Genomic DNA, 15,294 nt, shown 5'->3' with positions numbered 1-15,294 from the left:
GGAAGCTACTCTTCAGCCTGGGAAGAAGTAGGGGTGATAATGGGCCTTCTGAGAAGGACAGTCCTCAAGGCTGACCAATGGTCCAAGGACAGGTCTATCAGGGTAAAGAATTTGGCTGGTCATGTCCTTGGTCATCAACTAGGAGGACTAGTTGCTAAATGGAATTTGGGATACTGGCCTTGTCCTCTCTTCGCCTCTATCAGTACTAACAATAATGACATGAGTGATTTTTAAAGATTTCTATTCTAAGTCTGGCTAAAATAGAAGGAAAGAGATTCTTTGTATTAATGCTTCTTCTCTCCTCCTCCCAAAAGAAGTGGTTGTGCTAGCAAGAGGAGCCCAACAAGGAATGTATGTACCAAACCAGGAATGTCCTGACTAACAGATGGGGAACTGGCTAAAAACGAGTGTCTATCGCGGAATAGCTGCATCTCATTCTTGGCACAAATCTGCAAATCTTTCAAATAGTCATTTCCAAACAGAAAATTCTCTGCTATCAATTAAAGAAGATAATTTAATACCAATGGTCATAGAGAGGGTTTTGTTTTTTTTTAACTCAGATAAACTAGTTTCAGATTTACTTCCTTTAAGTGCACACTGTCTCCACACTTCAGAATTATTTTTGAAGTATAGGTTGGATTTGTGCAGTACCTTTTCTTCAAAGAACTCATTTATCCTAATAATTTAGGTTTGCTACTTTAGAATTCTGAAAAAGGAAACCCAGAGGCCTTGAATGTGAGAGTCAGAAATTAAAGGGAGGAAAAGGAGCTTAGAAAAGAACGGGCCCAACTTTGATGGAGGTAGGGCTTGTGTATTAATAGATATGGGGCTCTTTCATAAAAATATTGTGTAGAGGATGAATATTTCTAATTGTGTAAGATGTCACATCCCCAAACTTGTGGGTTATGGAGATACCAAAGCATTTGATAGTCAAATAAAAGGCTTGTCTGAGTGTACAGAGCTGACCAAGAGGAGAGTCAAGATAGAAGTGGTTCCTCTGGTTTTGAATGCACCGCCCCTTTCCACTGCCACAGGCTGCATCTCTTTAGACCTGCAGCTTCGAGACATTGCTTCCACCTGGGGTGTTTGGTTACCTTCAAGCTTAAGAGACTGCTGGGACGAGAAGGTGACTGACTGGCCTGATTAAGCCAAAAGGGGGGGCCAAGTATGATTCATACCATCTACTTTCCTGGGGCAGCTGTTCAAAAAATTTTAATATTCAGTCTTTACCAATATGATAGACAACTATTTGTTTAATTTTCACAGTTGAGAAAGAGGCCTAAAGAGAGCTCTGTCCTCCCAACTGGAGTTTTATTAGAAATGACAGGATGGCTTCCCTACCGTGGGCCTTTGGTCAACCTTAGATTTTATTTTACCCCGGAGGGCTGCTCACTGTGGAATACACCATCAGGTAAAGGGGAAACTGGGCATTTTTCCTGAAAGGGGAAAAAATGCAAAAACTAAACCTTCTCTAACATCCCTTCTGTAATTTATTTCCAATTTATATAATTCTCATTTAAATTGGCAGTAAAGGGAATACTTGAAATAGGATCTAAGCACTGTGGAAAAATTTATCTTCCAATTTAAAATTCATCTTTAAAATCTGACAGGAGAAAATCCCAGCTAGAGGAATCGGTGCCTCTTGCCATTCCTTCTGTCTATAGCCCTCCTCCCAAAGCAGTAACTCAGCAAGGGTATCAAGGGTGCCTCAACTGTGGCTGTCCTCTCGCACATGCTCTTTCTGGGAAACACAGCATTAGCTGCACAAAGTCTAAATGCAGCCTAGGAAGACTTGGCTAGTGTGTGTGTGTTTAAAAGGGGAATCAGAAAAGGAGAAGTAGCCCTAACTAGTTCTTTTCTATTTATCTCTAAGGTCATCACAAGGATTCTCAGAACTCAGGTCTTGAGACCCTCTACAGAGTTACTTCCCTACCAGCTAGAGGCTGGACTTGGGGGCTGTTGAAAGATGGGTGGAAAGGGAACATAATAGAGAATGTGGTAGGGTGCAAAATACATTCACCAAGTACTGGCTGTGTGCAGAGCAGGTGCAATGGCTGAGACAGGCATGAGGAAACACAAGGCAGTGATTCTCTGTTATTGGAGACACTTAGAGCCAAAGAGAATTTGTTTCCTGTTTCAACAGAATGGAAATTGGGAAGCAGGGACTAAGTTTAATATTCATCAAGATACCAAATACTGCACATTAAAACCTTATGCTGCTTTCTCCCTATTCCTCAAGATTTCTATTCTAAGAGGCAACCATTTAAAGTTTGAAATAAGATTCCAGGCTGGTGGGGAAGGAAAGGAATTAAAAGGGACTTGAGGAGGGGCAGAAATGTTCTGACTCGAGGTATCCCTCAACACTAAATTATTCTCTACCAAAATTCAGATTAGGAAATTTAAAAGTAGGCATTCCAGGATCTGGTCTTTACAGTGGCGGTCACATAGAAGAGACCCCCCCCCCTCTTCTATTCTACCCTTTCTATGGGAAAAGTATAAAAGACCCTCATTAAGTGCCCTTTCAGGCAATTACAAAGCATTTCCAGGCACTGGGCTGAAAAGTGTTTATGTAAGCTGAAGTCCTCTCCTCAGCAAGCACAAACATCAGCATCCTCTCACACAGCTGATATCTAGGGTTACCTCCTGAGAGGTTTCAAACTCTCTCACAAAAGGACAATCTGCCCAGGCCTGTTCCTTTTTTAACAGAGAAGGACCAACTTATACCAAGGGAACTATTTAAAAAAAAAATCCTTATAGCAAAACACAGATGCAAACAGCCTCATTTTGGTTGTGAGGATAAGGATTAGGGACTAAGAAGAGCTCTTTAAAAAACCTTGAGGAAATTGCACTGGATTACTATTAAGTTTTGTTTTGCTTTTTAACTGGTTGTCCTTTTTATGCGCATCATACAGCTCCTTGGGGTAGTCTGTGAGGTGTTAGCCAAGATACTGGAGGATGTTTAGGGAGTGCTACTGAGGCTAGTGTACCCCTAGAACCTGGTCTCATTCTGGGGTGAGGCTACCCTGGCTTTGGGGTTGCTGCTCAGAGGCTGGGCTCTTTCTGGTACTTGCCGGGATGTTCATTTGAAGAAGCAAGGCATTTGAGGAGCACCCACTGGAAGGGTTGCAGCCATAGTAGGGCTCCCCTATAGCTGAGTACTAGTCTGGGAAGTGTCATTTTAAGATGACACATATCTGACCACAATGGGAAATTAATTAGAAGAAGGAAGGCCAAAGAGTGGAGAAACTACAGCTTTGTCGCTCCCATGTTAAAGTGTAAGCCTGAACAAGAAATACCTGCACGGGGGCAGGCAAACAGCCGTTCTTCAGGCCAGGAGGGAAGACTGGAGCCTGCAGCAGGAGAATGGGCGGGAAACTTCACTAGGAAGCTAGAGACCCAGCCCCAGGGGAAGCAGGAGATAAAAGGGTAATATCCTCAGATCAAGTCTCAACACCTCTCCCTCCAGGGAAGCTAAACCACCCTCTCCTATTATCACTCCTTTTAGACAGCTACAGTCTACCAATATAATGGGAGACCAGGAAAGGGGGGCCTGATTGGTCAGGAGCAGCCCTTCCCCCATAAACCCAGGCCAGCAGCCTGGCAGTTGAAGGGTTAAAGTCAGCACTTGAAAGAAAACTCAAACCCCATTAAGCCCAGGCTCGGAGAACAGGGAGCAGCAGGGAAGCCAAAGGAAACTAATTTTGGAGGTTCTCCAAGCTGCCAATCACAAGCATATTTCTAACAGTCCCAGTGTTGTTTGAGTTGGTTGTTTTTCCACAAGCTACACAATGGGGTCTGGTTATTCATTGAAAAAGTCTGCAAGGGAGCCCCGCCCTCCATTCACAACCAATTTGGAATGCTCCATTCAGCAAGAGGGGGACTCGCAGCTCGGCTCACTGGGGCAGTCGGAGCAGAGCCCAGCTGTCGCCGCAGGGACGCTTGCTCGCCCAGCGAGTTGTGTTTATGTAAGAAATTCAGACGCTGCAGGCGCCTGCCCGCTCCGCACCCTCCCTGAGATTCAGATGGCTCAGACTGGGGCTGAAATCTGCAAGGGTGTGCAAGTCCGCTCCAAGTGGGGTCGACAAGTGCCCTCTGGCAAAGGGGGAGGGGCAAAAGAAAACTATCTTGCACTGCCTGGTTCAGAATCGGACTGTTGCTACTAGCCGAGAGAAACAGACTTCAGCGGTATTTCTCCTGCCCCCGGGGGAGAGCTGGTTTGCATTAGAGGACAGCTTTCTCTGGAAGCTGGCCTTTCCAGACTCCTTGCTTTTGCATTCATTGCCAACTGCTACATCGGGAGCCACCTGGCTTTTCCCCCAAGGGAGAGGGTCTCTGGAGACTCTACTAGATTCTCTGGCTGCAGAGGGGCAGGAGGCAAGCTACCTACTATTAACACATTCACTCCCAGTTTCTTTTCCTGGCTCTTCGTCCAGCCTGTAAGGTTTATAATCCCCTCTGAATACCCATGAGACATTCAAAGAGAAGAGCAGTGGAGATATGGGGCTACTCCAACGACAATGTAAAAGAAAGTACAAGGCTAAAAACTGGTTTGGTTTGTTCCATGTATTTTTTTAAAACCTTCAATAATCACCCTGAGAGAGATCTAATGAAGCCAGTTTGCCAATCTGACTTTATTTCAAGGAAAAACATACTACTTTGTGAAAATTAAAGCCAGGAAATAAATTTTAGCTGTTTCCTCTTTTTATAAAATATCTGCCTATTTTCAAATGTCCTATGCTTAGACCTCTTCTCTCTGCTGCTGCCACCCCCACTCCCTAGTGAACTGGGGAGGTGACTCGAGAACCATTTCTCTCAAGTCCTTCTGACCACAGAATCAGGATCAATGCCTGGGCTGTTCTGCAGATCTGTCTCAAACACCTGGCCTTTTAAAGGCTAGATCTTATCCTGCTCCTTGGCATCTTGCAGCCTCTGCCTTAACTTTCCTCTGGATGCTTTCTCCTTCTAGGCATGGGAGCCTCCTGTATTTGCTATGCAGGGTCCTTTCCTGGGGCGGAGGGGGGAGGGGAGGAGGGAGGCTGGGGAGAGATGGGGAGCTGAGAGCTCTTTTCCCTGAGGAGAGCTGCTAGTCCATGATCTACCTGCCAAGCCCAAAGGTGTACTTACATTATGGCTACACACACACACACACACACACACACACACACACACACACCCATATTAGGGCCTACTATTTTGCCCCTCCTTCAAGCTGAGCCCCTAAGAGGAATGGGACAATGATATAAACTGACGACCAAAGCCTCTGTTAAATGAGCTTGATGAGTTCACAAAATAAATTTTTAAAAAAGCAACCTAATCTGGTACTGGCATCAGCCTGCCTGGCACTGGTCCAAGAGCTGGGAGCTGCAACATGACGAGGCTCCGCACTCCTCGGATTGCAAGTGGAGAAGCACTGTGTGCCAGGGTGCAGATGGGGCCTGAGCTGCCTCAAGGGCAGCCATGTGCCCAACAGGGGCTGTCCGCCTCTGAGCCTGGATGTACTTTACCATCGTTAAAACCTGAGAAACATGTGGAGGGAACAGTTTCTTGGTAGAGAACCACACACCCCACCTAACTCCACCACCAATGACACTACTAGAAGGTAGAAATGGCAGATAGTACAAATTCTCAGCTTTACCACGCTACCTGTCTTCATCTTATAAAAGTGAAGAAAAATGTAAGATAGGGGATAGATGGTAATTTCTTGAGGGATGATGGGATTTTGTTACCTGGAATTTACCTAAGTGATCTACCAGGCAGACCTGATGTAATTCCCCATCCCAAGTCGTTCTCACCAAACACAAAGGACTGGAAAGGTTACTAGGTTTTATCAGAGGACTAAAAGCAGAAAGACATCTAAGAGGCAGAGAAAAATCCATTGTTTTTAATAAGCCTAACTGAATTAAAGTTAGAGGAAAACAGATGTGTATAAACATATGGCTCTTAAAGTTAAATGGGAACTCTAGGCCTTGGTTCCTTAAGAGACTTGGGTCAAAGGATCTTGGACATTATCAAAATGGGAAGGATATCCAATCATTTAGCACCCTCTCAGAGGTCAGAACTAGCTCACAAAGACTTTGAAAATACACTGTAACCTGGAGTGAAATAATCTCCCTCAACCCCACATTTTCCTCCGGCTTTCTTCAGCACTCTTCCTTCTTCTCCCTACCTTCCAACTACTGGCTTCAAAAACGATAAATTGATAGCCTTGCTTCTTCAACATTCTCATTTAAAAAATATATCTTTTTATTAATTCTAGAGAGTAAGGGAGAGGGAGAGAGAGAGAGAAACATCAATGATGAAAAAGAATCATTCACAGGCTGCCTCCTGCACGCCCCCTACTGGGGATGGAGCCTGCAAGGTGGGAATCAAACAGTGACCTCCTGGTTGACGCTCAACCACTGAGCGACACCGGCTGGGCAACATTCTCATTTTTAAAGTGCCTACAGCCCTGACTGGTTTGGCTCAGTGGATAGAGCGTCGGCCTGTGGACTGAAAGGTCCCAGGTTTGATTCCAGTCAAGGGCCTGTACCTTGGTTGCGCGCACATCCCCAGTGGGCAGTGTGCAGGAGGCAGCTGATCGATGTTTCTCTCTCATAAATGTTTCTAACTCTCTATCCCTCTTCCTTCCTCTCTAAAAAATCAATAAAATATATTTTTTAAAAAAAGTGCCTACAGTTTTCTTTCTTACTTTCTATAACAAAAAAGACTTTAGGAGGATCCTTTCAAATGGAAATGGTCCAGGACCAGAGATCAAGTAAACCTAGAGTTTTGCTACACCACTTCTGGGTCCAATGGTATGTCCTCTCCAAAAGGAAGGCACTGATATAGTAGACTACATAAACCTCAGACACAGTAAAAAAGGAAAAAATCCCACTGAATAATCTCATATTGAAACAGGACTAAGATCAATGTGTTTTCGGCTCAAGGGCTGTCATAATAGTTAATCCTATTTCCCCAGCCATCTATGAAAAGTATTTATGAAAAGTCAATTTCATTGGTTAATTAGTCCTTTGAAAATTACTTGTACTTCCTCCAGTCCAGCCATTCTTTTTGAAACACATATTTAAAAATAACAGTTCAGGGGGAAATAAGGTCACTTAGATTTTAAAACAATTCTCTAAATTATACTTAGTATGGAGGCCATGATTTTAAAATAAGATTTTTATCATGCCTTCTCCCCAGCATAAAGTATTTGTTATTTGAGATGTTGGTAAACATTCACAATATCACAAATGAAATAAATAAGATAGAAAAATTGAAATCTGCATTAAGAAAACGATTTGTACATGCTAAAATCCAGTAATACCCTTAAAGTTCAAGCACTCAGTTCAGAAAAATCAATATAACCTCAACCCCACCCCAAATCTATGGATTTTGAGTTCCACTCTTGTCTATGGTTTTGATTTGTAGTTAATTCTGTGAAAATGTATAGTAAAAATGTGCATACATCTATCTACTGACCCAGATTTCCTGGTTTGGTAGCTCTATGTGTTAATTCACATATTTAGCCATATGCATTTATAATATACAGGATATATAACACTCAGTTTTATCTATACACATGCTAATATGTCTTCTAGGAAACATGTCCATTTTATAATTTTTCTGTTTTATAATTTCTCTCTCTCTTTTAGTCCTGGATGGAAAAAACTCAAAGCACTGAGATATTTAATACGTTTCTCAGGATCACAGAATAAAGAGAACTGAGGTTTTGAACCAGGCAGCCAGCAGTCTCTCTAAGGCTCTCCTGAGGGCCGTATGGAGGTATTTGAAACAATGAGGGGGAGCCCTGGGCACACCTGAACCCGCCAGTACCCCCTGCCTCTGTAGCTTTTGCTTCTTTAAGGCTATTATTGTATAATTTCTTCTTATCATTTCACCTAACCCCTGCTATTGGCCCCTAATACTAGTCAGTCTCTCCAGCTATTCAGTCCTTATACTAGGCCCTCTGTAAAATGAAGGGACTGGACAAGACTTATCTTTGCAAGAAACCTCCAGCTCAAACAATCTGGGGTTTTCAGGGTTACTTCTCAGGACCAAGGGACATTGGGAAAACTTGGCAGAACACCTATAGGCTATAGGTTGCACTTTTTATTCCCTTGAATTTGACCTTTAAGAGTTTCCAGATGGGAGATACTTTACTAATGTTTGTATTTGTGAAGTAAGGTAAAATCTATACAGCTAGAAATAAGCTGGGCATTTATATAAGACTTATAAGAACAATTGTTTAATTTATTCAAGTCACACTTGTGGATGGATGCCTATGGGTAGGAACCTAAAGCTAGAATACTTAACAAAATATCATCTCTTTAGAAATTGACCTTCTAAGTGCTTACTGAAGAAAGTACACCATAATTTTCAAAACTGAATTCTAAAATAAAGACAATTACCCACATGATATTTCTTTCTGTCTCTCCTACAGTCTCACATATGAACAATAGAAAATTAACCAAATCAGCATTACCAGCAAATGCAGACCATTCCAAGTGGCAGGCCTCAGGAGAGTGCTTGTTTCAAATGATCTGCTAGAGTAGGGAAAGGTTTGCTTTACCAAGCAAGTACAGGTTTGTTTTATAGTTCATGGACTAGTTGATTCAAACCAACTTATAAAGTTTCATTAAATCTGAATGAATGAGTTTCTCCCGCTCCCCTGAAATAATCATAGGCTCTTCCAGAAGGAGAAGTGACAGGAGTAGAAGCTGATCCTCAGCCCAAGGCTGTGAGATGCACTCACAGAGAAGAGTGGGCCCAGCCTTGGGCTCTGCCAGCATCCATGCATCTACATTGTCAGTTTCAACAGAAGTCAAACCAGTCACACTAACAGCAAGAATGGATGGATGAAGGATACACCATTCCAAATTTGTGTTCTTCACTAACCTCTAAAGCAAGTGGATCTATTAAAATCTATTCTTCTTGAAGGTCCATCTCCAGGAATAACAGAGAAGGGGAAAGAATTATTAAAATACCTTTCAAGGCTACCCAACCATCTGTTTTATCCTTAAAAGACAGCAAAGCTCAACCGTAAGAAGTTAAAGCAAAAAGCAAACAAAGTAAAAAACATAGCACACTTGGTAAGCAGAAATATCTCCCAAAGCACCTCCATTTTCGGTATGACAATTTAATGAAAGAATTTAGCACATTCTATTCGCTTCTAAGGAGCCAAAAGCCACTTATTGATTCTTTCCTGCAGACAAATATCTCTCCGAATATAAATCCTGTTTGCTGACATCTTTCTCTAAAGAACGTACCTCTGCTCTAGCACATGAAATTAATTTGAATGCAGTCATCTCACCTCCCTTTCACTCTTTTGGGTTATAGTGAAACAAACAAAAGTGTCATAAAAGCATTTCAATGAACCTCTGCCAAGAAAGCCACCTCCCAAACAGACTGCAATTTATGCTGCTCTGAGCAAGAACTGGAAAGGCTGGGCCAAGTTGTCAACACAGAACAGAGTGGGATTACAAATCCTGCCTTTTATCTTATGTACGCATCCATGCATGCATGCGTGCGCGCGCGCGCGCACACACACACACACCCACACACCCCACTTTGGGTTATTTTATTTAGTCTTTCAGTGGTAAGTTTCCCAATCACTTAAAAGCAATCAAAGGGCAAAAATTAACATCATTTACTTTCCTAAGAAAATATCCACAGCAAGCTGTGACAAAGCTAAGGTAACCATGCATCTGTGGGTTATAGTTTATCCCCTTTTAAGTCTCATGGCATTATGCCTTGAATATGAGACCTATCATTAAAGAATGTTTAGCTGGTGCTTCTGATCTTTCATTGAATGATTTAGAACACCCAGATTTTACTGAGACTCAAAGACACCCTCTCTCCCCAAGCATTTTCTCTCTCTCTTTATGTCATTCATTTTCTCTCTTTCCCTCTCTCTCTAAAACAAAGCTGGGAAGAATTTGTTGGTACAAAATGAGAAATCGAATCCTTGCCTGGCTCAGGTGCTTGCTATTATAAACTATGACTAAGAGACACGAATTTCTCTATGATGCAACTCTCAAGAGAGGCAGCATTTTCTCCAGGCCTCTCTTAAACCTGCTCATTCGCCAGTGACTAATGCTCTCTAGAGCTGCCCTGTGCTGCTCAAATTTCATCAGCCAGCTTTGTCCTTGATAGCTCTGCCTGGACCATAAAAGCTCCCCAAACCTGTTGAGGACAGCTCTGAAAGATCAGTGCAAAGCTAACCACACCCCTGCCAGCTTGGAGAGCTGTCTTTTTAGCTGGCCACCTTATTTCTTATCTCAATGACATGATCACTTAACGACCGTTTTTTAAAGTAGTTTTACTCTTCTCTGGATGATAAAGTACTGACAACACGTGAAAATTAGGAGTAAATCAGGTCACTCTGTGACCACCCCTTTTCAGCTTAGAAGTAGAAAACAAAATTGACAACATGATAGGTGAAGCCACAATTAACTGAACCTTCCATTAATTATTTTCTGCACCTTTAAAAGAAAATAAAATGTCAGGCTCATGATTTGCATCAAGGACTTAATTCATAAAACAAACATAAAACACTGTAAGATAATGTCTGGTTAATGGATGTTTGGTACAACATCTTATATACAATGTCAATTAATTTATAATCTTGAGCTTGAAGCCTTGCAATATTCTTAGGGAATAAAAAATTTAGGGTTAAATTATGTTCAGTAAACCTTACCTGTAATAGAATAAAAGCACTTTAGAAGTAATTTCAATAAGGAATGAAACAAATGTTTTGGGGGTTAACTTGATTAAAAGAAACAAAATGCATTCCACTGTCCAAATACGCTGACTATATAACTGAAAAAAGCAATCTAGACATGGATAATCCAAGACCAAACAATTTCAGAACAAACCAGCCACCACCAGAAAGGTACTTACAGTTATCAGACTGAAAATCTGGGACAAACTGTTCATCATCAGGAACTTGTGCTGAAAAAGAGATTTTTATTTTAGATCTTAACGTTTTATTAAAAAGCACAGTAAAATGTTTTATATGGAAAATAGGACAGCCAAGAAACTTGCCTTCAGCTAACCAAGCCTCTTGAAGTTGACTGAGATCCTGAAACAACTCTAGAATTAAAAACAGAAGACACCAGAATGAGAATTCCTCTGTTGGGGAGAAGGGAAGAATCTACGTGCTGCTGTCCCTGGGAGCCATTTGAGGAAGCCACAACACAGAGGGGAAAGCTTCACTACCTTCAGAATCATGGGCCAAATCTGTGTCCAAAAACTTCCTCTTTCTGTCAGTCACAGGCCGCCCTCTACATTCCTCTGATCTAGATTTCTGAAAAAGGCAAACAAACACTGAAGACTCAAGTGTAAAAAAGGGGTCTTGAAAGGGGATGGTATTACTAAATCAATAGGGAGAAGACTGGAATTTGAAGAGGGAGGACAAAACAAATCAAAAGCCACATAAACTTACCCCTGGGACCATAAAAGGGACTTGCTGGTCATAAAACCCATCCATGGTGCTTCCAACGTCTCTAATACCACTTTGAAAGGTTTCAGCATTGAGTAATTTCTGGGGGGAAAGGGGTCCTCCTGTAATATGAATTTGGGAGATTTTTACTGAGGGGGGAGGGAGAAGAGAAATGAAATAATTTTTTCCATCCTTTCTTTAGGGCCTATGTAAATCACTACCTTTCTTTGAGGTACGTGAAGCCCACTCAAGGTGTTAGCTTTACAGACTATTGCTGGGTTTAAGGGCATCAAAGGTTCATCGTGTACTTAGTGCCAAATCCATTTACTCATCCTTTTTTCTCTCTCTATCATTAGAGTATAGGTTTGCTATTATCTTTTCTTTGTTTTTGTTTTTTTTAAAAAGGAGGGACACCTTATTTTCATTATAAAAGGGTGACTTCAAGTTCTCTTCAATAGAAGATTCTCCAAGGCATTTGTAGTGCTGGGATTGTTATATATATAATCTAATTTTTCTACTACAGTGACAGGAAGCAGAAAACTGGGTTTAAGCATTCTAAATTATTGGCAATTAAGAATCTGACATACATAGTGTTTCTAAAAGTATTTTGTAGGTCAGTGGCAAAACACTATATATAGTTCCATGAATATATCCACCAAAGGTATACTTATCTTCACATTGCTCTTTACTAAAACTTAAACCTTCTGTCCAAACAGGTGTGTGTCTGTAATGTCACAAATAATCTCCATGGCAACTTACAGAGATATCTATGATATCTCTAACTCCTAAAAGAATAAAAACTTATGAAAAGTAATGGATAAAGGAAACTAAATTCCATTGTACATATTTTAAAGGCATATCTACCACAGATCTTTTTTAAAAGCATTTGAAAGCAAAAAATCCATGAAAAGAAAATTCAATATTTTCCTTATACTGATGTCCATCCTCCTCCCCCCTCCCAAACATGCCACATTATAAAATTAAACTTGTTTCAGTACTGTCAAGTCTTGGGGGTGGAAAGAGAAATTGGGGGTTAAAATGGAGAGGAGGGAACTTTTTCTAATTTGGGAGGAATAAAACAACAATTTTAGGAAGGTACCATCTTCCTGAACAATTTATTTTATTCTCCAAATAAGGAAACACAGTTAAGTCAACAAAATGGGGAAAACAATTTCACCCGCTCGAACTTTAAACAATGTAAAATGCTTAAGGATAATTCTTTTGTTTAACTTGTATATAAACTTTAAATAGGGAACTTTTTCTCAGTGGACAATTCCATCCAATTTGTTTTTCACACTGTGTGGAGCATATTAAATTTTGGTGAGCAGAATGCAAGGAAACCCTTCATCGCCAGCCTCCTCTCAGCACTTTGGCACAAGTAATCAGATATTTTCAGTCAAAGAGAAAGAGGGAAAGGAGCAAAGCTGCACACAGTTCATAATTTTCTACAAAAAACACTCCTGCTGGCCTGCTTGCGTGCCTTCCAAATATCGCTAAAACGTTCAGAATAAAGCCCCTTTATCAAATGTCACCAACCCATATACAAAATCTGAGAATCACCAGCACTGAGTTGAGGGGCATGAAAATGAGTCTTCTGTGCCCTTCAAAAACCTGCCCGATTAAATCCTGGCTTTAGAAGTTCTGTAAATGTCTATTGCGGGAAGGGGACAATGGGGAGGAGATCGGAGGGGGGAAACCGGAGGGGGAGATATATTCAGAGACTCATGATAAAATACGTTGCAAAATACTTCACCACGACGAGCAAATATATTTTTAAAAAAATTAAAAAAAAAAAGGATGCCATACGCGAATCCAAGAGGCACTGAGGATCTTTAAAGCAGCCCTCGCAGTTCAAGGGTTAGATAAATCGTGTTCAAAGTATATATATATATGTATATATTTAAACCTGAAGGGAAGGCTGAGTTCATCCAGGAGTTTAAACTACTTCCTTTGCGCCCCTCCACCCCCCCGCCGCCACAGCGTCCTTTTCGGTGCCCCCAGGAAAACTTTAACACGGAGCAGCGGAGCGATGCAGGCCCCTCCCCCGCGGCGCACAGCGGACCCGGTTTTATGAATGGGAGAGCGAGCCGCGGCAGCCACATCAGGTAAAGCCTGTAACTGGATCCCTCGCGCTGGGCCCCATTCACAAAACAAGACACACTTCCACCCAATTCCCAGCCTTCCCCATTCATGAAAACTCCTTCAGAGGCGCCCCCGCCCCCACTCCCAACGCACGCCCAGCCTCCAACGCAGGCCCCTCACCCCAGCGTTTTAGGAAGCAAGCTCAATGCTTCATTCACAAAAAGGGAAAGAAAAAAAGAAAAAGCCGTAAGGAGCAGGAGCCAACGAAAGAAACCCGCTTCATTCATAAAGTCACTCACATTCATAAAAACGAGCTGCGGCGCCGGGAGCTACCAACCGCCCCCAATTCCTTCCCTTCCCCCCAAAAGACCCTCCGAACATCCCTCCTTGGCACCTCTTCTCAACGAGGAGTTCTACCTCCCCCCTCCAGAGGTCCCCTCTCCTCTGAAAATGAGGTTAGATCCCTAATCCTGCGCGAGGCTCCAGCATCGCTCCATCCCCCCCACCGCACCCGTTTTTCTCCCCACCATCCCCAGACCGCTGTTTGGATGCTCCCGGATTTCTCGGGAATCGCTGTGCAGCTTGACGCTCAGTTCGCTGGGGGCTTGGGTGTCCACTTTCCACACCCTGAAACTTGCAAGGCCTGCAAGTTCCGGGCCGACCTCCAATCCCGCAGGCTGCACAAGCCTAATGTCACTTAACCGCTCCTGGGGTTCTGGGGCATCATCTCTCAAATACTCCCCCCTATGCTGTTCTCGGCCCCCTCCTCCCCACTGCAAAGCTCCGCGGAGCGTCTCTTCTCGCGAGCCTCCAGGTCCCCTCCGGGCTCTCATACCTCCGGAGACTATAAAGCCCCGCGACTCCGCGCCCCCATCCCCGCCCGGGAGCCCCCGCACTTCGCGCTCCCGAGCGCCTCCCCCGAGACGTGCGGAAACCCGCTCTCCACGCGCTCCGGAACCGTTAGCCACCCCCGCCTGAAGCCTCCCAGAAATCGAACCGGACCGGGTCGCGAGAGGAGGGGACGGTCAGACCCCCCCGGGGGGGGCTCACCCCAAATAAAAAGTGCACCCCGATTTGAAGTCCGACCCGTTCCTGGACTCCTCCTCTGAGGCCACCCCCAACGCGCCCGTACCTGAGGCGGCGGCTCTCCCCTTGCAGCGGCCCCGGGCGCAGGCGCGCTCACGCACGCGCGCACCGGGCCTGGGCGCCTAAGCAAACGGCTGGGCCGAACCGCTCTAGGTACAGGGAACCGCTCCGCACACAAGCCGCTGGACTCTGCGCCGCAGCTGCCAGCCAGGCTGGAGCACTGGCCCGGCCCCCCGCAGCCCGCTGCTCCGCCCGTCGCCATTGGCCCATAGCCCTAGCCCTGCCGCGTTCCCATTGGCTTAAGGTTTCTCTCTTAGCTGTCCATCACCTCTTGTTTACCCTGTCTGCGGGCAAATCCAGCCAGGCCGCCCCATCAACTCAGGCTCCCATTGGTCAACGGGACGTCCCTCCCCACCCCTCAGGGATCTGTTTTACATAATCTATGCACCGGGGGCCATTGACCAATCAGCACAGGCTTGTTTATATAATGAATGTAAGGACGTTTTTCATTCATAAAAAACACGACCTGAGGGGGAAGCTTAGCTGAGTCAGTGAAGCACTTAAAGGGGCCGAGGCCCGGAGGAACTGCGGTTACTTGTCTCCTCGCAGGGCTCCCAACTTTTCACAGAGGCACGGCTCTTCCCTCTTCCCCATTCACCCATTTCTCCCACTAGCAACGCGCTACCGCCAGGATTGGGCCCCAT

General features: G+C 43.8%; 1 protein-coding gene across 1 annotated transcript in view; it reads right to left on the bottom strand.

Annotated features, from left to right (window-relative positions):
• Positions 1–14,783, bottom strand: part of ETV5 (ETS variant transcription factor 5) — a 58,146-nt gene extending 43,363 nt beyond the window's left edge. The window contains exons 1-5 of the mRNA XM_080655042.1: positions 14,637–14,783; positions 11,426–11,544; positions 11,200–11,287; positions 11,026–11,073; positions 10,882–10,932 (exon numbers count right to left, since the gene is read on the bottom strand). Coding sequence (XP_080511168.1) covers positions 10,882–10,932; positions 11,026–11,073; positions 11,200–11,287; positions 11,426–11,470 — 232 coding nt within the window. The 5' untranslated portion in view covers positions 11,471–11,544; positions 14,637–14,783. The remainder of the gene's footprint in view (positions 1–10,881; positions 10,933–11,025; positions 11,074–11,199; positions 11,288–11,425; positions 11,545–14,636) is intronic.
• Between the last annotated feature and the right edge of the window lie 511 nt (positions 14,784–15,294).

Source organism: Plecotus auritus (assembly GCF_963455305.1).
Source record: "Plecotus auritus genome assembly, chromosome: 2".
In the NCBI taxonomy this organism is placed as follows: Eukaryota; Metazoa; Chordata; class Mammalia; order Chiroptera; family Vespertilionidae; genus Plecotus; species Plecotus auritus.
Note: the sequence above shows the minus strand (reverse complement) of the source record. Positions and strands in the feature narration are given on the sequence as shown.